The sequence below is a fragment of the Corylus avellana genome, chromosome ca7 (genome assembly GCF_901000735.1).
Source record: "Corylus avellana chromosome ca7, CavTom2PMs-1.0".
Lineage (NCBI taxonomy): Eukaryota > Viridiplantae > Streptophyta > Magnoliopsida > Fagales > Betulaceae > Corylus > Corylus avellana.
In genome coordinates, this window is record NC_081547.1 from 25802219 (window position 1) to 25825308 (window position 23090).

Sequence of the window (23090 nt, forward strand, 5' to 3'; positions counted from 1 at the left end):
AATTGTCCATCTGCCATCTAGCTTTACGCCCTCCGCCCCATTTTTCATCATCTGTTAAAGTTTCGTTAAAGTCACCCAGACAAATCCAAGGAGTTGGCTCGTAACAGCGAAGGTGACGTAAAAGGCTCCATGACTCTGCCCGATGGCTTACTTCCGGGTGTCCGTAAAACCCAGTTAACTTCCAAGGTTGATTATTCCCCTCTGCTTTTACTATGGCGTTAATATGACGTCGGCTGTAGTTTTGGATTTCCACTGTGAAATCCGCAGTCCAAAAGAGTGCCAACCCCCCACTGCGTCCAACACAATCCACAACAAAGACACTTTGAAAACCTAGTCGACTTTTAATAGCATCAAAACGATGAGCCTGAAGCTTAGTTTCCATGAGGAAGACTAAGCTGGGACGCTTTTCTTTCACCAAACGGTGAAGGTCACGAACTGTGCGGGGGTTCCCAAGCCCCCGACAGTTCCAACTTAATATACTCATTGGTTCTGGCGGGGCTGTTCAACAGCCACCGCCTTCTTCTTTTCATCCTGTTCTGGGCCCACCCATTTTCCTTTCTTTCTAATAATTTCAATCGGCTCTGGAAATAATAGCTCATCCGCCTTCCGTACTCCTGCTAGAGGAGTGTCCGAAATCAATAAAGAGGGGACCTTTGCTGACCTTGCACGTTTTTTCCACTTCATTACAGCCTTGTTTTGTATTCCATCCGGTTGGACCCTCATGCCCTTAGCTAATTGGCACGTCACTTCTTCAATAACTCCCACCTCATCTATTTCTCCAGCTGGCGTGTTCCCCTTCTGCGAGGAAAGAAAATCTGCATGATGGGCATTAATGGGTTGTTGCATCGTGATCCCCTCCTCCTTATTAGCCTCCTTAAAAGAATTGTGCGTGATTCCCGCATTACTGCCCAAATCAGTAACGTCAACATTGATTTCCTTATCGCCATCTACCCGATACGAATCCCCTTCTTCATGGAAAGTTCCCGTTACATTTCCCTGCTGTAATGGTTCATCATTCACGCCAGATTTTCCTCCAACGTGCATCCGCATTGAATTCCCGTGATTTTCGCTCGGCTCGTCTTCCTCCATTCTGTGCCCTTGTCCCGCCGTTGTGCGCTCCTCCGATCGCCGGGAACCAGAAAAATCCCAACTTTTGCTGTTTCCGGACTTCTTTGGAGAAGCAGCTGGCCGGACACTTTCATTCTCCCAGGTACGAATCGTAGGGGACACTCTGAGCCAAGGACCATATTCCTTCTTCTGCTTCTCCCCCATGTCCTTACGATTGCTTCTTTTTTGGCAACCCGACACTCCGTGACAGACAGTACCGCAGGAAAAACAAAACCACGGTATCTTCTCGTATTGAAAAGCTACCCAATGAATTTTGTCTTTAACCTTTAGCATCCTCCCACGAAGGAGGGGTTTATGGAGATTCAGTTTGATTCGAACCCGGAGGTATTTGCCCCAGCCTATTCCCTCCTCGTCGGTGTCCACCTCCTCCACTTCACCTAAATGAGAACCCAACCTTTCGCCAGTGGCTTTCCCCATGCAACCCAGAGGAAGGTTAAACATCCTCACCCAAAAGGAAACCAGATTAAAAGGGAGCTCGGAGGGAGGGGAAATCCCATCGAACTCCAAAATGGAAAACAGGTTCCCTTCAAAATTCCACGGCCGCCCTTCCAGGACTCGCGATTTATCCCACGAGTTTTCAAACTCAATGAGAAAAATATTGTTACCCAATGCCTTAAAGGTCGTCAAACCAGTCGGCATCCAACTTCTGATCATCTTGCTCCGCAGAATCTCCTTTCCGATGCTTCGGTCTGACATCAGCTTCCCCACCACACAAGCTCGACCTTTAATCCCGATATCCGTTAACTCCTCCTCCGGAACCTCGTCAATGGCCCCCTCCTCTTCAGTCAGAGTAAAACTTCCCCACATTGCTGCTAGATCTTCTTCCATGCTCCTCAACTCCTGATGAGATTTCGCCAAACACACAAAGTAACCCCTCACAATCTTTTGAAAAGATTTGAGGAAAAATATACTCCTCCTCTAGGTTACAGACAGGGGCCTAGAGAGAAACGCTCTTGTATATAAGTGCTTTCAATTTTTTTTACCAAACCGATATTTTTTTCTTTAAATAGATTTTTTGAGTCTTAAACGCACTTTTAGCCTTTATGCCACTCAAATGCACATTCAAACAAGCTCTAAAAATACTTTTGTTAAAAGTGTTTTTTTAAGTTAAAAACTTAATTTCTCAGACATAACGTAAATGTGGAAACAAAAAAAATATATGAATTAATGAAAAAAAAAAGTGTTTCTCGTGTATCTAGGGGACACATTTCACTGAAATTGAAAGAATTTTTATAACCAATTTGTTAATATATATATATATATATATATATATATATATATAAAGCTACGGTATATTTTTATTTAACTTTATTGATATAACGCTGCCAATCAGTTTTATCTTTTACGTTTTCAACAATAATTGATGACAGTGCTACATCAATTGCTACTCTAGTTTGGTTTGGTTTCTTACATTTCTCTTTAATTGATGGCAGTGCTATGAAGTAGGATAAAAATGAAATAAAAGTGTAGTTTCTTACATTTCTCATTGCGAAGGACTTCCGAAATGTAGAAATGTGAGGAGGTTAATTCATGTGAGATCATATCAAATGAATTATTGTAGGAGAAATGTTGCTCATCTAAAAAAGTTATCCAAAAATTGGTTCATAAATGATATGTTAACGTTTCATGAGTTTGTGACACATTTTTTAAAATAATAAATTTTATGATGTTGTAACATATCATTTGAGAACCAATATTTAAACCCAAAAAAGAAAAAAAGAAAAAAAGAAAAGAAAAGAAAAGAAAAGCACTTCTCTTATTGTTTGCTGAAATTGCTTGTCTTAAGGCCAAACAGCCTAGATAAACTGAATAATGCTATAATTCACTCTTGTTCTCTTATTGTGTTACTAAAAAAAAATGATGTGGCTCTTAAAATCATCATTGAGCTTGTAAATGGTCATTATTAAATTTTGATTAAATTGTGATTTTAAAAACCACCTCATTTTTTGAAGGACATGAAAGTGACTTTAGGATTACTCAGATAAACTTGTCTCGCTCCTTGTAGTAATGATGTAACACCATGGTCCCATATTGAGAAGATGAGAAGAAGCCCACTAGAGTGGGTGGTTTATAAAGATAATCATGAGTGTTAAGTCTCATATTGCTTAGTTACCAGGTGAAACTGAGCTTTATAATGAATTATAGAGACGCTCCAGATTGACTAGTTATTTTGGAGTAATAGTGTAGATGTGACTATCACTTTTTCTTGAGTCATTACAAATAATGCTTGCAAAACCAAGATGGCTTGTAATTGTTTGGAAAATCTTATGTTTGATTGCTAACATCGAACAAACCTAGAGTTCCAATCATAATTGTTGATTCTCAAACTTTGTACCTGAGTTCCTTTCTTCAAATATTTTGTTGTCTTAAGCATCAGAGTTTGATTATGACAGTACCGTTGGTTTTTTTTTTTTTAAGTCTAAATTATTTAGCGTTCAACAAGAAAAAAAACTGTTATAACTCTTAAAAACCCACATGCAACTTACATACTCTTGGATTCCAAGTGAAAGCCAAAGGCCTTGTCTTTATTTTATTTTAAAAAACGGTTATCTTATAGCATTAATTTAAATAATATAGAGAAATAATAAAGAAAAAAATTGTAGAATTTATTTAAATAAGAAAGTAAAAAGTACCTTAATTTTCTAAATTTTAAAAGAATATATATATAAAAAAAAAAATTACTCTTGTTGCTCTAAAAGAGTCCCACAAACATGAACCTACCTTTGGGCCGATATATATGCATCATATTCGCCCACTGCGATTACCAATTTGTACGATGCAAATTATTTTTCCAAGCAAACAACAGGGACAAAATGGATGGATAACTACAACATCACAAACACAAATGGGCTAGGCAACCAAATAGTAAGGCTATACAACAATATTAATGTGGACAAGCATAAAGTAAGAGGGATTGTGCACATGATATTATACATTCTTGCCTTCTTGGCATGACGCCAAGAAAAATGGGCACCTTAACTGGTGGTTTCAGGTAAGAAAACGACTCGAATCATAAAAGATCTTTCAACCTTTCTAAGAGATATGAGAAGGGACACAAATTTCGAAAGGTTTTTCAACTTGTGTCAAATATTTATCGTAAAACCATTGTTGAAGCATATATATATATATATATATATATATATATATGAAAGAGAATCGCATGACACAAATGACACTCATAGAGGTCAGATCAAAGTTACCAGCAAAAGATACCATCTCGGTGTTCGGATGACACCTCCAAGCCACCTGCAATTGAAAAATGATATTACTATAGGCAAAAACAATACATAAATGTTAGGAGTACTAAATCTTTTACTAAAAAAATCTTACTAAACTGATGTGTAACTTATTTATTGAAGAAAAACAAAACAAGTAATTAAAATAAATATAACAGATACTAATAAATGAGTTACACATCAATTTGATAAAATTCTCTTAATAAAAGATTTGGTACTGCTAGAATTTCTCAAAACAATATCCTAACTACAAAGATTTGACATGGGAGAGAGCGAGGGAACAAAGACCAGACGCATGAACATCAAACCTGTAAGGATGGCGATTACACGTACACCATACATGCGTTAGAGCGGCGCATGGAGTAGTGGTTAAGAGTGCTGCTGCTATACGGTCAAGGCAGAAAACATGAGTTTTTTGCCTTCCACTCAAATGCTGCCACCTCATATTATTTCAACATACAAAATAAGTTTGGTTTTACAGGATAATAACCCACACACAGCTTCTGCTAAAAAGACAAACAAAAAGACCCAAACACCAAACTTTACCGAGAAGCTTGGTTTCACGCTGCCCCCTCCCCGCGAAGCCCACGCCGCCCAGCTTTGCACCGACCAGCCACCCAGCTCCGCCCACGCCCAGCTCCACCAAGCCCACACCGCCAGACTACTCCGGCAATTCTCCACCATTGCTCTGGCCGAGGGAATTAGAAAAAATCATTCCTCCGCCCGTGAGTTCTGAGAAATTTTGTGATTACTACATGTGTTTTGAGTTGGGGCTGTAACTTTAGTTTGAAAAATATTTTGTGTAGTATTAGTGTCCCTTTTTTTTTGTGCCCTCATGGCCTACTGGGCGGTGGGCAGTGGGCAGCCGGTGGGCAAGGGCTTCTTGTAAGAGAGCTGGTGGGTTTTTGCGAGAAATTTTGTAACGATGGTTTCATTTTAAGAGCAGGGGGTGGTATATTCTGGTGTGGGTAAGTGCAATTTGTAAGTTAAAACAAGCTTAGTTGTCATCTTCTGGTTGGTGGGCGTAAATTTGGCCATTTACGCCATGACCGAACGGAAGATAAACTCAGTGGTTAAAGCATGTCGAAAAGCGACCCGAATTTTCTCAATTTCAAAGAAAATGAAAAGGAGCTAATCCCTTATTTTGCAAGGGTAAAGTGGTCATTTTACTTTTTTTTGTTTTTGGGGACCATTCTATTTTATAGAAAGAAAGACTGCGATCCTTCGGTGGGTTGCGTCTACGGAGGAGGAGGCCAAAACGTGGCAGATTGGACTCCATGCATTTTAAAAAAAAAAAACACAAAAACAAAAACAAAAACAAAAGTCGACAGAGAAAAAGAGAGAACAGGACAAAGGAGGATCTCTTCCCTCACCTTGCAAACGGCGAAAAGAAGGTGGTTTGCGAAGGATTGAGAACTGGTAGTGAGCACAAGAGAAGAGAGAGACAATAAAACGGTAATCTCTCTTTAACTCCCAGAATCACCGACTATCCCAAAAAGAAAATAACTAAAATGACGAGCCGTACGAGTTATGCGATTGACCGTGTGTCAAAACATAACTGGCTCAGAGTAGTACCAAAGCCAATTTAATAGGATCAAGGCCAACGACCTTTTAAAATACCTCCGAGCTCACCAATTCACCACCCCAGGTGATCCTCACTCTTCCAGTGCCCTCTCCCTCTCACACCTGGGAGCTCACTCACAGACACCCACACACACACCATGCTTCTCCGGTGTGAATTTTGAGCCATTCATTCACTCCATTCACGTTTTTATCTCCTCCTTAGCCATAATCTCAAATACAATCACGAAATTAACCGAAAAACGATAATTAATCCAGACTGAACCACGCCATTTCCGTACGCGAAGCTAAGCTACCCGAATGGCGATGGCGGCAACGATTTCGTTTACTTCCTCACCGACTCCAATCCCCGTACGCTTCTCGACGCGGGCCTCCACAACGACGTCGCAGAAGCGGGGACACGTGGTGGGCAGCATGGGGCACTTGGCTGAGGTGGTTCGCAAGGACGTGGAGTTTCTGAAGAAGGGAATCGGCAGAGGAGTGGAGTGGGCGAACGAGGCTCTCCACATTCCTAGGGTTTTTAAAACCCTAGACGACGTCTTGTGGCTCCGGAATCTCGAAGAACCCCACGCCCCTCCGTTAGAGCCTCGTCCGTGGCCTCAACCTTGCTATCCAGGTTTCGCTTTCCTTATCTCTCTCTCTCTTTCTCTATCTCACACTCTCTCAAACACACAATATGATAATATACATGTGTGTGATGAATATATGTATATATTGGTTTACCTGTATTGATATTGGAAGGTTCGTCTGGTGACAGAACTGTCTGGTGTGGATTTGTTGATGGCTGATCTCAAAGCCTTGGAGGCGTACGCTGGTTATTTCTACTATCTGTCTAAGATTTGGTCTAAGCCACTTCCTGAAGCCTATGACCCACAAGATGTTGCTGACTATTTCAGTTGCAGGCCTCACGTAGTGGCCCTTAGACTTCTTGAGGTAGTTGAAATCAACTTATAGTAATACGAATTTATGATATTCTAGAGGTCTGGCTCTTGTCTTGATAAATTAATCAGTCGAAGCGTTATGCCAGGAATGAAACATGTCAATTTTAACAGTGTATGGTGCTGAACTACTCATGTTTTCAAGCAATGGCAGTCTTTTAAGCATGCAGATGTATACCTCTGAAAAATGTCTGTCTTACTCCAAGCTCACTTGGACAAAATTTCCCTTAATAATTTGCCCCTCCTTTTCAGTTTGGATAATTTAACTTAAACCAAATTGAAGGATCAGCTTGTGACAGTTCTCATCCTAAATTTTGATCTATGCCCATGTATAAGTATAACTAGGGCTACTTGTTAGTCATACCATGTCATGTGTCCGTCCACACATCATGTGCATTATATTGGATTGGACTGAATAGAATGCTCTCCATCTCTGCCAAGAACTATCCCACATCTTCTTGGATTAGAGGAAATAACGTGGGAATATATATAGTGATTTTCTCAGTTTTAGTATGAGATGTGTTCTACCTTTCGGGCCACTGCTCTCCGGTATGCGCCATGTCTTGTGCTTGGTTTTTAGTTCACCTTTTTTTCAGGGCAGCTATATCGTTGTTATAAGCAAGTTGTTCTCTAGGGTACTTTGTGAAATACTTCCTTATCTCTTATACGATGTTTGTGCACTGGAAGGTATTTTCCTCCTTTGCATCTGCTGCAATCAGAATTCGAAGCCCTGGTATCAGAAAGTTCTTAAGACTCAGTTCAGATAAGGATATTGATGGGAGTGTATCACAATACAATTTTGGTATGGTGTTAAAAGAGACAATGCTAAGCCTTGGTCCTACCTTTATCAAAGGTAAGGAATATTGTCTGATTGAAGTTTAAATTTCATCGTTAAAGGTTTACTTCAATTTGTTAATTTACTTTCGAAAAAAAAAATTTCATTGTTAAAGGTCCATTTCCTTTGCATTTATATTCTTTTTCCCCAATTACTCTTTCTGCTTCCCTTATTGCTCTTCAAATTATATGCTGGGCCTTTATTTTTCTCCTGCAGTCACAAGATTACCAATATGCTAGTTACATGCCTTTGCTTACTGATGCAGTTGGTCAGTCCCTTGCCACAAGGCCAGATATTATTGGTACTGAGATTTCCAAGGTAGATTGAAGAGATTTCTTTGTCTTTCTTTTTATTAGTGTAGTTTCTGCCAGCAATTTGAAAGGTTGTATGTTAATTTTAAATTTTTAATTCGTGTAAGTATTAACAATAACAACGTTATTTACTTCTGGCAATGAAGAGACTCTTAATGTGCTTCTCTTTTTTTCCTTTCTGGTGTCATTTGTATGAATGCCTATGTAAATTATGTAATACTGATAATACCTTATCAAATGTTCATGCATCTTGTCATGTTGTGTGACAATAATGATAGGGATTGTTCAATGCTTTGTAATTCTGCTAAATGCATCTCTATTTTTGTGGTGTTGTGTGCTACTGTGCTTGTAGTTTTCATATGGTGTCAACTATCAGGATTATGAAACTTTCTGGGATACAAAAGTTATTTTGTGCATTTTATACTTATTCGTGCAAATTCTTCTACGTTCTTGTCTTTGTATAATGAAAGTAACTGCTAGATCTTTTTTTTTTTTTTTTGTTGGTTGAGTTATGATTGCAGGCATTGTCTGAGCTGCATGATCAAATACCTCCTTTTCCCAGGACTGTGGCTATGAAAATTATTGAGGAAGAATTAGGTTCTCCTGTGGAATCATTCTTTCACTACATCTCTAATGAACCTGTTGCTGCAGCATCATTTGGTCAGGTGGCTCTTTACGCCACTATATGTATGAGTACATGCATGCATATTTGCATGTATATTCATCTAGAAATTTTCTGATTTGGGTTTGTTTTTATTTTGTTTGTGTTTTTACACAATCAAGGTCTACCGCGGGAATACTATTGATGGTTTTAATGTTGCGGTGAAAGTTCAGCGTCCTAATTTGCATCATCTGGTTGTGCGGGACGTCTATATTCTTCGCCTTGGGGTTTGTATTCACCTCTAGTAGTCTTAGATATCTGTTTCTAGTATGAAGTTATTTTATGATTGATTGAAAAAATGTTTCAGCTGGAGATATTTCAAAAGATAGCAAAGAGAAAAAGTGACCTTCGCCTATATGCCGATGAGCTTGGGAAAGGTTTAGTTGGGGAATTGGATTACACTTTGGAGGCTGCAAATGCTTCAGAGTTTATGGTAATAATCACGTTTTCCATTAAAGTTTAATCTGTCTTTGTATAGTAATGATGGCTGTGAAAGTTTTTATAAATAATAACTAAAATTCTTTTTCATGGGGCTTGCAACTTTCTGCAACTATGGAGATGAAATCAATTTTTTAAAGGTTTGTGACATTTTGGGGCAGAAATAGGATGGATTGATCCGCTAACCTTCTCCACCCTGCCTCCTATTACAGGGTTGCGTTTTTGTAGTTGAGGTTAGGTGGGGTTTGGACACTTTGGCTTGGAATAGGTTAGGGATTTATTAGCCTGTCCCGAATGCCTCTTCTAGATGTAAATCTGACACAAAATTGGACTGAAGTTTCAAAATTCATGTTTAATGGTCGGGTGATTGTAATGTGACTAGTTCACCTTGAATTGCACTAATGGCATCAATCATAGGGTCTGGTTGGTATACTTTGAGAAGTTTAAGGGTGGTATACAATTGAAACCACCAAGTGGGTCTGTGTTACTGACCGAAAGAGTGGTTTTCTGTCCCAATATTTTGACTTTATAATCGATTTTGATATCATTTTTTGGAAAAAAAATTACTGGTTAAGGCCATATTTGGAATAGTGCTACTTTAGGGACCTATGCCCAAAGCAAAAGGGTAAAGAAGACAGGTGAGAAGAAACTCCTCTTATATAGAACTGTAAAACATTTCCTTTCATGTGTAGTTTTTATGAGTAGTTGGGTAGAGAGTGGTATCAACCATTGAGTTTGGCATGGAGATAACAGTGTTTTCAGCTTCACTTGGTAAAAATGACAGTTTCTTCTTATTAGAAACAACCTTTTAAGATTTTCAAAAGCTGGTTTGCTCAGTAGAGCCTCTATCTTAAAAAAGTGATATTGTGGGTTAGCCAATCTAGTAAAAGCGGAAAAAACTAAGATACATACTATAACAATTCTTTGAAGTGCTGTGTCAATTTCTTGGATAAGATACTTGTAATGCTTACTGACTATCTAATGCTGTCCATACAGGAAGCTCATTTTCCCTTTCCATTTATTCGTGTGCCAAAAATGTTTGTGCATTTAACTCGAAAGAGAGTTCTGACTATGGAGTGGATTGCTGGTGAAAGTCCAACTGATTTACTTTCTGTATCTACTGGAAATGCTGTTGATGATGGCTCTCCTTATTCAGGGAGGCAGAAACTTGATGCAAAAAAGCGTCTTCTTGATCTGGTGCGTAATAATGACATGCATGCTTAGCTTAAACTGTAGTGTATCCTGTGCTCTGGGTGTGAAGCCTGTTTTTGATAATTATCATTATTCCTGGAGCTCAAATGAGATTTGGCAATAATTTGTAGTCTTACAGTAGTAAGAAAAGCACTAGTTGAAAGTCATACAAGTAGAAAATTCAGAGCCAAAAAGGGATGACTAGTTAAACAAAACAGGACATGTTCCCCCAGATAGAATGGTGCTGCCAGACTAGGGTTTTGCAACCTACTGAAATAATTTGGATGAGGCCATGACCTAAAGTTGAGATCAATGAGTTAATGTTGGAAATGTGGTTCCTTAATCAGTCAATTAGTCGAAGTGCCCGCGGGGGGGGGAGTTTCCGTCATAAAAATGAATCGGTCAATTAGTGGGTCAAATAAAAATATGTGCCAAGTTGTCAATCTAACTGTCTTGATGCTACACCAGCGAGATTGTCTAGCCATATTGATATGCCAATTGATTAATAGTTACTTGTGTATTTACTGTTTAAGGTTAGGAAAGGAGTGGAGGCATCGTTAGTTCAACTCCTTGAAACAGGCCTATTGCATGCTGATCCACATTCAGGAAACTTGCGGTACACGGCCTCGGGACAAATAGGGTAAATATATATTTTTTGCCTTCCCTTTCCAATTGGATAAGGATGAGGTTCCGATTGTCCTGTATCAGAATATATGGTCATGCCTAGCTTTTACTCACCTCTCCCGGTAATTTCTTCTCCAGGTTTCTGGATTTTGGTTTGCTTTGTCGGATGGAAAAGAAGCATCAGTTTGCTATGCTTGCATCTATAGTGCACATAGTAAATGGGGACTGGGCATCCCTTGTTCATGCCCTGACTGAAATGGATGTTGTAAGGCCAGGGACTAACATCCGGCGTGTGACAATGGTATTGTACTTGGTTCTCTTTGGCTTCAGTTTATGGCACTTTCTTAGTATATAAGTTACCAAGAAAAAACTTTTAGCAGACAACCAGTTTGAGACACCACTTCACATAATTAACTGTTATTTGTAACTATATTTCAGGATCTGGAATATGCCTTGGGAGAAGTAGAATTTAAAGATGGAATTCCCGATGTCAAGTTCAGCAGGGTGAGATTCATGTCTTGAAATCGCTAGCATTTTGTAATCTTATTGCTTGCCTGATCACCTATATGTATGTAAGAGCTACAGCAGTTCTCATAGGCAGTAAATTGTGGTGTTCCGTTTGTGATGGGTGGACAGATCTAATGTCTAAAGCTAAAAGAACCTCCAAATGTTTTGTATTAGTCAATTGCTCAGTGCCAAGGATCCACTTTTTCGGGGGGCTTTAACCCGAGGACTTCAAATGCAGTTCATGTTATTAGATGACATTCTTCTTATAATGATTCCATGAAATGATTATCTAGGTTTCACTTATTGAGGAAAGCGGTGAAGTTTTGTGAGAAGTTTGGAAAATATCACTGGCCTCTAATTATTTATTTGGGTTGACCTTTTGTTCAAAGCTTTCCCACTCATTCCTTGAATGCAATTTCGGTTTATGTGTGGCCTCATGTGCTGTGGAATGTTGGAACAGCATGCCAACGTCCTCTTCCATTTAGTGCACATAGTGTTAATTTAAATGCTCAAATTTTGTATATGGGCTTACTCAAGGTGAATATTTATAATGCATACTGTATATACTTCAATATTTTGACCAACCCCTTGTCCTAACTGCTAGGATTTGTAATCATTTTTTTTTTTAAACCTGTAGCTCTTTCTGTACTAGTTTTATACACAATCTTGTTTGCTGCTTCATATACATTAGTGGCTCACTGTTGCTATAATTTTTTCTAGGTTCTGGGTAAAATCTTGTCTGTAGCCTTCAAATATCATTTTCGCATGCCACCATACTACACACTTGTCCTACGTTCTCTAGCTTCCTTGGAAGGTGAGGTTTTTGTGGCCATATGCATCACTGTCTTTTGCTTACAAATTGTTATATTTGTAGGAGCTTCAGTATGTTGTGTACTACTTCCATGCATTACTGTCTTAATTACAAGTTAAAGTGTTAAACTAACTTTATATATGTTTACTTACTTTTTTATTAGTGAACTCTCCTTGGTGCTGTATGATATATGAAGTTATGCCATATTCCTTCACAAACCTATACAATTATAAATTGCATGGTCTTTAAAGAGAGAATGTGTAATGTAATTTAAAGTTGACTGTTTTTTTTTCTTTTTGGAATTGGTGCACTTGGATCTGTCTAGCGCTCTAGGTGATTCAAACAGCTGGAATAACTGCTCATATAATGTTTTGGGCTAGATAATTTGGTTTGAGGTTGACAATATATGTTCAACCATTACAGCTTTTGCCTCCTTCTCCCCCAATGCCTGTGTTGTTGCATGAGGACCAGTATTAAAGTCACCTTAACAAGTCTTAGTTTAGTTTCAACTAATTGGATTTCACTAGTTGTGTGAAGTCTATAGCGACAATGAATATTGCTTTACGCAATACGCATCAAAAAAAGCATGAAGGCTGTAGCATCAATTTATTTACTTATTTAAAAAACTGTGAAGATCTGTAGTGAGGTTTACTTGACAGGAAGTGTAAACAGGATATGATGTCTGTAATAATGTTCAGAAGCATCTGACATTTGTATGGTACTATTCCATATTTTAAGAATGTCTTGCTTTTAAATTTTATTTTGTATCTATATATCATTGAGGGTGGTTCATGTCAAATTTTCCTGATTACATCCATTTTGCCTCAATCCATATTTGCTCTCCGTCACTGTCTCTCAGGTCTGGCAGTAGCTGCAGATGACAATTTTAAGACATTTGAAGCTGCATACCCTTATGTTGTTCAGAAACTTCTCACTGATAATTCAGCAGCAACGAGGAAGATTTTGCACTCGGTATGCAATGTTCTAATAAATGACTAAATTTTTTGCTGCTTGCTATGGGGTTTGTTGGAATTTCAGAAACCATGATGTGGAAAATAAAGCATGGGCCTAAGTTTAGAGGACATTGGAGGTGCATGAAGAGGATGTTAAAACCTGTCTCATGGTCCTTACCCCATATGTCTATTTCAAAAACGTGTATGTTTTATAATTACAGGTATCTGGGAATGTCATTTTATGGATGATGAAACAGTATTGTTGCACTATTAGAATGATTTAGATGTATTTATTTACCCAGATATATTTCAACCCAATTAGGGACCATTTTTGGGTACAATGGTAGAGGTCTTGAATTGCCAAACACAAGTATGTAGATTTAATTTTTAAGAGTGGCCACTTCAAGCAAATTTGCTGGAGCTTAGGACCGTCTCTAGATGTTCCATCCCAAGACCCTGCTTTGACAGGGTCAATGCTGGTAATATCCTTTACTCATTTTTGCCAAATTCCTGATTTCTCTGCATGGCACATGCTACATGATGTTCTTTATGCTAGTTGCATTACTATACACTATTAGATTTTAGTGTTAGCAAATTCAATATCAAAACATGTTAGGTTGTAGATTTTGGTTTAGGGTTGAGTCGGTATAAAATGTGGTTAAAAAAAAGGCTGGAATTGAAGAATTGAAGACTTCAATCGCTAACTAGATCGCAATCCAACGATTGAGCCACGAAAACCTGAGATGTTCGATCGCAAGGTTGATTGTAGTTCGTTCGATCGAAGTGGTGTAGCAGTTCACATTCAAATTCCGAAGAGATTCGATTGAAGTTTGTTCGATTGAAGATGCACATCATGTTCCATACTTCAACACGAGATCGTCGATCATAATTCGGATTGTAGTTTGTTCGGTCGAATGGATGCGCTATTTTGAAACCATAAAGTTTGTTCAATCGAACTTGACCTTCGTTCAATGGAATGGGTCTCAAACTGATTTGTTTTTTAGCCGACTTGACTTTTAAACCTCAATTTTCTACTTACCTATATAAGCCTTTTGAGCTACGATTTTCATAAGGTGCGAAGGCACTTATTCTTTGTTCATGGAGAGTTACCAAACCTTCCTAAGTTTAAACTGAAACACAAACCCCTCATTGAACCTTATTAAACCACATAAAAACTTTCAGTCACCGGAGTTTCAGGTTGCAGAAGTGATTCTATAGAAAAAAGGCAAGAGTTGTGGAGCTATTTGTAGAAGACAAATTGGTCGTTTGTTGGGTTCAAGTCAATGTCTATTCTACAAAGATTTTGTAAGTATAGACTAATTGTAAGTTATTTCTTCTATAGTGGAAAATTTACTGGGGTTGGCTGTCCCAGAGTATTTTTTTCTTTTGAAGAGTTCTTCAAAAGTTTTCATTTTGTTACCAAAATCCCTATGTTGAATTTGTTTAATGCTTTACTTGATTATGGTAATCATTGTTGTGGTTATGAAATTTTTTAATTTGTTGTGATAGTCCGCAAACACCTATTCACCCCCCTCTAGGTGTTGTTACTTGTTTGGGGTCATATTGCGAATTTTAATTGGTTTCAAAGTTACCAAATTCTTGTGTTGATCTTATTTTATGCTTTGTTGAGATTTTATATATGGTGTTTGGATTGAAAATTGATAAACTTGATAATTTGTCTTATATGATAAGATTGATATATTATCTGTTAATTAAAAGATTGGGGTCAATCCGCAGTTTTCATATACGATACTGAAACTTTTTTTTTTCTCTGCTGGGATCTTTTAACGTATGTATGAAGATTCCTGGATCATTTTTTTGTTTAATTTTATTCTTCCTATTCAGGTGATTTTAAATAAAAAGAAGGAGTTCCAGTGGCAGAGGCTTGCTCTTTTCTTAAGAGTAGGTGCGACTAGGTATGTTCAATAGATCTTGTTGAGTCAAAGCTAAAGATGGAACCAAATTTTACGTTTGAGTATAATACTCTCTCTCTCTCTCAGAGGCATAGACAGCCCTATTCTTCATAAATGGGCTCTTGGCCTGGTCTTTTACTAGTCTCTGTTGATTTGTATGGTAGCTTATGTGTAGCAATTTTTTCACATCTATAGTTTGGTTCTTATTTTGGTTGCAGGAAAGGCTTGTCCAAGGTGATAGCATCCACCAGTGAGGCTTCCCTTGATTATGCACCGAATAGCGCTACTGGTGTTTTTGATGTTGCAAACTTAATCATGAGGCTTCTACCATCTAAAGATGGTGTTGTGCTAAGAAGACTCTTAATGACTGCAGTGAGTGCCTATAGCCCCTTCTCCCCCATAAATGCAGATTTATATAACACATTGTTATTAACATATTCCTTTATGAGGTGCTATAAGATCTCTTATGAGATGCATTGTCATTTTCCCACATCTGCTATATTTGTGTAGTATTCTTCATACATGTGTAAGTACTTGGCCCGGCTTTTGAGGAAAATACACTCCCTTGGTCTTGAGAGCATTTTCCTTCAGAAGAACAAATATTTGCCATGGTTAGAGAGTGGATAAGTTCGGACTAGAATATCTCTTATAGGGGTACCAATCTCTTTGATGACAATGGGGAAGGCAGATTGAGGTCAAAGTGCCTGAAGTAACTTCTGCATATTGGCCAAATCCAGTAGTCTTGCATTTTAAAATTCTCATATTGCATTTTAATGAACAGGATGGAGCTTCATTAATCCAAGCAATGGTTTCCAAGGAGGCAAAATTCTTCCGCCAGCAACTCTGCACAATCATTGCTGACATATTGTACCAATGGATGTGTGAAGCACTCGGACAAGACATTGCAATAACCCAGTCTAGTTCGCAGTTGAGATTCATGAGCGGACCTGACAACAGAGAGCTAGGTTCATCTTCCAGATTATCCACACCCATATGTGATTACAATTCCATCTTGAGGGATCGGCGGCTCAAAGTGATCTTTTTGAAAGCTCTAAACTCGACAAGGAGACGTCCAGTATTGTTTGCGAGGTTCTGCTTGGCTTCCTTTGTAATGTTTGTAACAGCTTCTGCTGTGGCTTGTCATCGGATCCTAGTCTCTCTGTCCGAAACCTACATTGGCCGGGTACCAGTTGCTCCCAAGCGATTTGCTTTCAGTGCATGATATTTCCACCTGTAAAGTACTTGGGCCGGCGGAGAACATTCATCACCAGGAATACATATTTGAGCCGTCCAGTAATTTCAGAGTTCCTCTTTTGAAGAAGATTGAATGCAGACACTATCACCAGTTGACCCTTCTAGTAATTTTACGATATAAAGATGATTGGAGCCACTTTTGGGAAAGAAGGCTGACAAGTAGATCAGTATATATGGCTTGACTTGGGATTTATGGTGCGAGTCACACTGATACCTTCCCTTGCAACTTGTTCTCAGATTCAATGTGAGGTCCAATACTTTGTTGGGTATTGGCGATGGTAAGGGTCCTAAGGGATATACATGGTGAGATATCAAGGTTGGATGCAGAAAGACGCCAAGAGCTCATGAATGTTCTCTGGTAATGGAAATATATATATATATAAACTCTGTAATATGTTTAGAGAAGAAAATTGTATACAAATTGATATCGTGCGTAAAAAGATACCAAATCATTGATGGGATGACGATTATTGACGGATGTTGTATTGGAAACATGTCATGCTGCGATTTATTTATGAAATGATAAAAATTGATATCCAACATTTTATACTAATAACACATCTAACCTTTTCCCGCATTTGATTAAAAAAAAAAGAAAAAAAGAAAAAGAAAAACACATCAAGACTGCACATTGTTCAGCCGCTTCGCACCTAGTGTTTGGAAGCATTCTCATAGCCGTTTCCCACTTAGTGTTTGGAAGCATTCTCATAAGATCATTTATTCTCTCGTCTATTCGAATTAAAAGTGGTAAAGATCCCCCTCGTAACCTTTTTCCCCCTTCAATTGAAAAAAAAAAAAAAAAAAATCATCAAGACTGATGTTGCCACCAAAAAAAATCATCAAGACTGATGTTGTCGCCATTAATGGCAGTTTTTGTGAAAAGCATAAATGAGACAAGTGAGCTGGCAGGACCGTGGATCCCAATCAAATATATTTTGTATACTACAACTTTTATTATTACAATCCAATTCAATATATAGTTTTTTTACAGCACTTAAGCCAAATCTTTTATGTTTTAGTAACTGACGTAGTAAAAGTGCCATATAAGCTATTATGTAATATCCCACACATTTTAGTAACTAACATAATAAGTGTTACTTTAGTTTGTAAATGTAGTAATTACCAAGTATACTGTCATGCAATATCTTATATTTTAGGAGCAATGTTGTATATTACATCATTATATCACTGCTATCCTTATGTTGACATGATATTGTCAAAAGAAAGGAAAAAAAAATTGTAAATTGGTATTGCCACTTTAATAATAATAAAATATTAATATAGTGTACTCATATTTTAATAATTAGTATGATAACTGTCACCTGAATTATTGCGTCAGAAAGCATCAATTAAATCCGCAGTTCCCTTAGATGAACTCCACCTTAAGAGGACTAAAAATCTTATCACTTGAGGTAATTCACATCCACATTCCAATTTAAATTCCATTTCATACCAATGTTTTACATAAATAAATGAATCCATTTAATTTTATGTCAATGGTCTCATCAACGTGAAGTTATGCGGGGGTGGGCCATTTGGCCCATTTCTTTAGAATAAATTCTCTATTAATTACCGAACTTAAAACCTCCTCTAGTCCCTCGCATAAAAGCCAAAAACCAACGCATTTGTCTACTCTTCTGTAGCTTCTCCGATCTACAACCCTTCCCGCACAGATCTCCGGGTCAAAAACACACGCAGATTATCGGCGTTGAACTCCCAACCCTCAAATCGAACGGCTTCCATTCGATCTCTACCGCCATGAGCACTCCAGTAAGCACAATCAGATCTTGCCTCTCAGATCTCTGCTTTTGAAGATTTTTTTTCCCCTAATTTGAGAATTCTGAGTAGCGTATGTTTAAGAATTGAAAAGGCTAATTAACGTGTAAATGTGTGCTTGGAGTAGGGCACAAGCTTCTATTCTGGGTTCACTCGGCTATGCAAGGGCCTTGCGGTGGTACTCGTCGGCGGCCACATTGTGGTCCAGCTTTTCCCTTCCGCTATTGCTTATGTTGCTCTTATTCCCGCCAGGTAATCCTTTTGATCCGCAACTCGAAGTTCTGAAGTTTTATCCATTTCCTAGTTTGCTTGTCTTGGGTTAAAAACTTAAAATGACAATGATGTCATGTGTGAAAGTTGGACGTGGAGGCAATATGGGTGCCAGGGAAATGTTGGAAATATCATAGAATAGAGGGATAAATTATGAAAAGACTGCTTAAAGCTGTAGAGTTAGCGATAAGGGTGTCATGGAAATCCTGTGTCCGTGTAGTTTCGGATTGGAAGGCGGTTTCTGCTTAAGAGCTCTAGATTATTACTGTGATTTAGATTTATTTTCAGAGTCGACTCGGGCCGGTTCTGCTTGGTTGTGTGGATTGGTTGGGCACATGTATCTCGCTTGTTTATAATTTGAGGCATGCAAAAGAAAATGTTTAGATATTGAGATTTTGATTTTTTAATCTGAAGGATATGAAATTCAATTTACTTGGCGTGCCTGTTAATTGAAAACCATGGGCTTGAGGGGGTGGGGGTTTAGGGCTCTACCTGCTGATATTTGCAACATTAAAATATGCCTTGTTAAGGTTCTACAAAGGAATGAATTTGATTTGGGTTCAAATCAGTATCCACGCTCTCTCTGTACATTCACAGATCCAAAATGCTACCTTAGAAATCTTTTGGTGGACTGCATTAATCTTTTTTTTTTTTTTTTTTTCTTTGGCTGACTTGTGGAAAGGCATCTGTATATTATGAGGGATACAGTTTACGGGCTTCCTTTTCCATAGGTTCAGCAGTCAAAGATGTAGAAGCTAAGTTTATAACTAAGCTCAGTGCTGTGTCCTTAAAAATCTTTAATGGATCATATTGCTGTGTGCGCAATTTATTGATGCTTATCAGTGTTAAGGGCTCTACCTGCCCCTTTTAAAGACGTGATGGTTATTGCTTTGTTCAAAGAAAACAGAAAAGGCAGGGAATACGATTCAGTTATAAGAGAGGAGGATGAAAATCTAATACCTATGGAGAAGCATAACCAAAGGATTTCTAACCATTATAAATTATTAAAGGCATTTATTGCTATTGCATACAACTATATTTGATATTTTCCTTATGGATAGTAATGATTTTAAGCCCAGTGCTATAGGGTGCAAGATTTACTTAAATGAATTCCGAATCTTTATTCCTGTATGAACTTATCTTTTGCAGGACAATTCCTTTTGCTTGGAACCTCCTAACAGCTGGTTATATTGAACAATCAGTGTCTGGGGTATGCACTTCTATTGCTTTGAACAGTATCTTCACGATTTGCTAATCATATTGCCTCAAATGTCTCCTATTATTTGTTTGTTTTCTTTATAAATTGAATAAGTAATATCTGATGGTTCCACTTGTTTTGTAGGTGTTTGCCAGCACAATTGGTCTCCTTTTCATTGGGAAGCTGCTTGAGCCAGTATGGGGATCTCGGGAATTCTTGAAGTTTATCTTTGTAGTTAACTTTCTGACTTCTGTATGCGTTTTTATCACTGCTATTGCCTTGTACTACATTACCACACAGGAAAATTACCTGTAAGTACTTAAAAATCTTTATGGATTTGTCTGTCTTTACTCTCTTTGTAGTTTTTCAGTGTTTCCCAATCCTCAGTCTTGACTTATTAGCAGCTGTATTGTACCATCAGTATATTTAAAGTTTAATTGTAATAAAGCAAATTGCACTTAGATTGAATCAGATCAGTGTGCAACCGTCAATCCATCTGTTGTTGAGTACTCCCAATATTGTTCATCTATTGAATCTTGTATAATGCTTGTTTGTGTTTTACATCTTTTGATCATATGTCTCATCCTTAACGATTTTTTTTTTTTTTTAATTCATTGTTGTGCTAGTTATATGCCTCTTTCTGGGTTCCATGGGGTTCTTTCGGGGTTCTTGGTTGGCATCAAGCAGATCATACCTGACCAAGAGCTGCCTTTGTTGAAGATAAAAGCTAAGGTATGAACCTTTTTACAATAATGCTCCTCAAAAAAGATCACCCCTTAAGAAATCATTCAATAGAAACTTCTGCTCGTTGAGGAATTGTCTCTCACTCCCACTTTTTGGCGCATTCCAATTCTATGCAGTGGTTGCCATCTCTTACAGTATTGCTGTCCATTGCTGTAAGCTTCTTCACTCTTGAGTCGGTGAAATATCTTCCAACCATAATATTTGGCACGTACATAAGCTGGATTTACCTCAGATACTGGCAGAGGAAACCGGAAACAAAACTTAAGGGTGATCCAAGTGATGATTTTGCATTCTCTACATTCTTCCCTGAATTTTTAAGGTAATCTACTGTTTTGTTTTGGTTATCATAGCTCATAATATAAAGGTTCAAAAAAAAAAAGTGCTGTCATGACTCTCTCCCTCTCCCTCTCCCTCTCCCTCTCTTTCTCTCATGTTTCTTGCTGGTTGAAATGCAGACCAGTCATTGATCCCATTTCATCTATATTTCATCGAATGCTCTGTGGGAGGACTGAAGCTTCTAATGAAGCCCAGGGTTACACGCTGGGAGGTGCCCCATTACCTGGTTCTGACCCTATTGAGGCATCTAGGAGGAGGTAACATTACTTTTTCTATGCTGTCATTAGAAATCTCCAGCTAGCATGGTGAAGTAGTACACATGCTATGTAATTTGTCTTCTATTAGCTAATTTACACATTGCATCTGGAATTAGTACAAAGGTTATCTCAAATTGACAGCTCTAAATAGTCTTATGGTAGCTAGGGACAACCAAAATACCACAAAAAGGTAAAGAAAATAAACGAAAACGAAAATGCAAGCAGCACAGTACATAAGAAGGTAGCCCCTACCCTACACATCATCAACTGCAAATCCAAAGAAAAGGCTGAATTTAATCTCAAGCCTATGTTTTGGCACCTTTGCCCTTGTGTTTCAGCTTATTTTGGAAGATAGTGCCTTCTTGTCTTTCATGGTATATTTAAAGGGAAATGAATGATAGGAGTTTTGAAGATCATGAAAGGACAATAGAGGAGCTTAAGTCTTTTTTCTTCAATACTCTTTATTTGTGGACAACTGCATATATTTCTACTTTGGTCCTAAGTTTTCATGATTTTCTTGTTCCTGTTTCTTCTTCTAACTAGGTGTTTTCTCTTATATACTTTTTGTGTACTTGAGAGCGCCTTATGCTTTTAATGATATCTCGATTGATTATAAAAAAAAAAATAGAAAATAATGTTCTCTCTTTCCGGAGATAGTGGAATTTACATCTTTTAAAATGGTAAAACTCTTAAATCTCTAAAATTAATGAGATAAACCATTTAAAGGTTTTAAAAAATAACATGGTTTCCATAATATTTGAAGGCAAAATGCATGTTCCAAGGCGGGCTTTCCACTAGACAAAAAGATCCAAGTGATGAAATTAGAAGTCATTAACAAAATTGATAATAAAAAGGCGCCCTTCAAAAAAAAAAAAAAACTCCACAAGAATGATAATGTGCCTTATGAAAAGCTACTACAATGAAACTAATTATTAGGTAGAAAGAGAGAATCTACAGTCTGACCAATCCTATCCTCTGCAGAGAAAGGGGAGCTCGAGCGCTTGAAGAAAGATTGGCCACTGAGAGGTTGGCTTCTGCAGGGAGTGCAGAAGAGGCACTGAAAGATGCTACAGAGAATGTTTGATTGCTTGGAAACGCTACTTCTGAATCCATTTAACCAGCACAATTGTGTCCTTTCATTGCAATCTATAGAGGTTTTGCTGTATCAGCGTAGAAGCTTGGATTCTGGAGGAAGGTTCTATTGTACATTTTGCCTTGGATTTTAATCCTCAGTATACAAAATTTCCCATCTTTTATGTTTCCTTGCATGATAATTCATTTGTGTTCTTGGTCAAGATGTGTAGAATAGAGATGCAAAAGAAGTTCCCCCATATGTTTTTCCTTATACATATAAGTAGACCTTTTCAACTGTTTTGGACTGTTTGGTGCATCCATAATTGTAAAAACATATTTCCAGATCGCAAGGCAGTTTCACTTTATGAGAAAGTATCTTCTATAATATTACGGTCTTTGGGGAATTAGCTTTTCCAGCATAGTCTGCCTTAAGCTTTCAGGTTCTTGCAACTGCATGGATGCTAGTTTGGTTTTCCTATTTGCAGTTGGAATAGCTCTGCACTGTGCTGCCGAGTCAATCATTATAACAAGGAAAAGTTTGTGAAACTAGTTTGGACAAAAACTTCATCCCTGAGTTGGAAAAATTTTTTATTCTACAAAACTTATGTATCTCTTGATCATGTAAGAAGTACATGATTTAATAATTCTATTAAAAATTGTGTGCTTTTCACATGTTAATTAAAAAAACAAGTGTTCCTTATAGGGGTGAAAAGGTGGTTGTTGCCTAGGCAGTTAGTAAATTTTACTAACCGCCTCCGCTAACCGCTAGGCGGTTAACCGCATCCGAATAACCATTTTTTTACTAACTGCCTTTTTTGGACCTTTTATTGGGCTTTTTTTTTTTGCCGGTTTTAGGGCTCACTTTAAACAAATTTTCTTTTCCTTTTTTTCATGGCCATTTTAGCATTAAAAATTGTTATATACTAAAATCCTTGTTGGTCACCTTCTACGAATTTATACAACATATAATACAAATAAAATTACAACAATTTTTGTAAATTATCACTTCACTTGCAGTCTTGTACACAACATATATGTAAATCATCACTTCACT

At 37.8% G+C, this 23090-nt stretch overlaps 2 protein-coding genes across 2 annotated transcripts; both read left to right on the plus strand.

The window, feature by feature from the left end:
- The first annotated feature begins 5743 nt into the window (after positions 1 to 5743).
- On the plus strand, positions 5744 to 17164 carry LOC132186243 (uncharacterized). The gene is made up of 16 exons (XM_059600119.1): positions 5744 to 6561; positions 6703 to 6878; positions 7571 to 7736; positions 7984 to 8036; positions 8551 to 8694; positions 8813 to 8917; positions 8998 to 9123; positions 10125 to 10325; positions 10853 to 10959; positions 11082 to 11244; positions 11382 to 11447; positions 12171 to 12264; positions 13121 to 13233; positions 15060 to 15130; positions 15346 to 15499; positions 15909 to 17164. Exons 1-16 carry the CDS (start codon positions 6246 to 6248, stop codon positions 16347 to 16349), a joined length of 2496 nt encoding a protein of 831 aa, XP_059456102.1. The 5' UTR covers positions 5744 to 6245; the 3' UTR covers positions 16350 to 17164.
- An 803-nt stretch (positions 17165 to 17967) lies between these two features.
- Positions 17968 to 22448, plus strand: LOC132188736 (rhomboid-like protein 19). The gene is made up of 8 exons (XM_059603267.1): positions 17968 to 18151; positions 18285 to 18409; positions 19577 to 19637; positions 19770 to 19936; positions 20252 to 20357; positions 20486 to 20688; positions 20825 to 20962; positions 21944 to 22448. The coding sequence occupies exons 1-8, from the start codon at positions 18140 to 18142 to the stop codon at positions 22044 to 22046; spliced, it is 915 nt and encodes a 304-aa protein (XP_059459250.1). The 5' UTR covers positions 17968 to 18139; the 3' UTR covers positions 22047 to 22448.
- The last annotated feature ends 642 nt before the right edge of the window (positions 22449 to 23090 follow it).

Coding starts and splice junctions, on each gene's coding strand:
- LOC132186243 (XM_059600119.1), top strand. CDS start 6,246: ATGGCGATGGCGGCAACGATTTCGTTTACTTCCTCACCGACTCCAATC. Junction 8,918..8,997: donor TCTATATTCTTCGCCTTGGG/GTTTGTATTCAC, acceptor AAAATGTTTCAG/CTGGAGATATTTCAAAAGAT. Junction 10,326..10,852: donor AAAAGCGTCTTCTTGATCTG/GTGCGTAATAAT, acceptor TTACTGTTTAAG/GTTAGGAAAGGAGTGGAGGC.
- LOC132188736 (XM_059603267.1), top strand. Junction 18,410..19,576: donor GTTGCTCTTATTCCCGCCAG/GTAATCCTTTTG, acceptor TATCTTTTGCAG/GACAATTCCTTTTGCTTGGA. Junction 19,937..20,251: donor ACCACACAGGAAAATTACCT/GTAAGTACTTAA, acceptor TTGTTGTGCTAG/TTATATGCCTCTTTCTGGGT.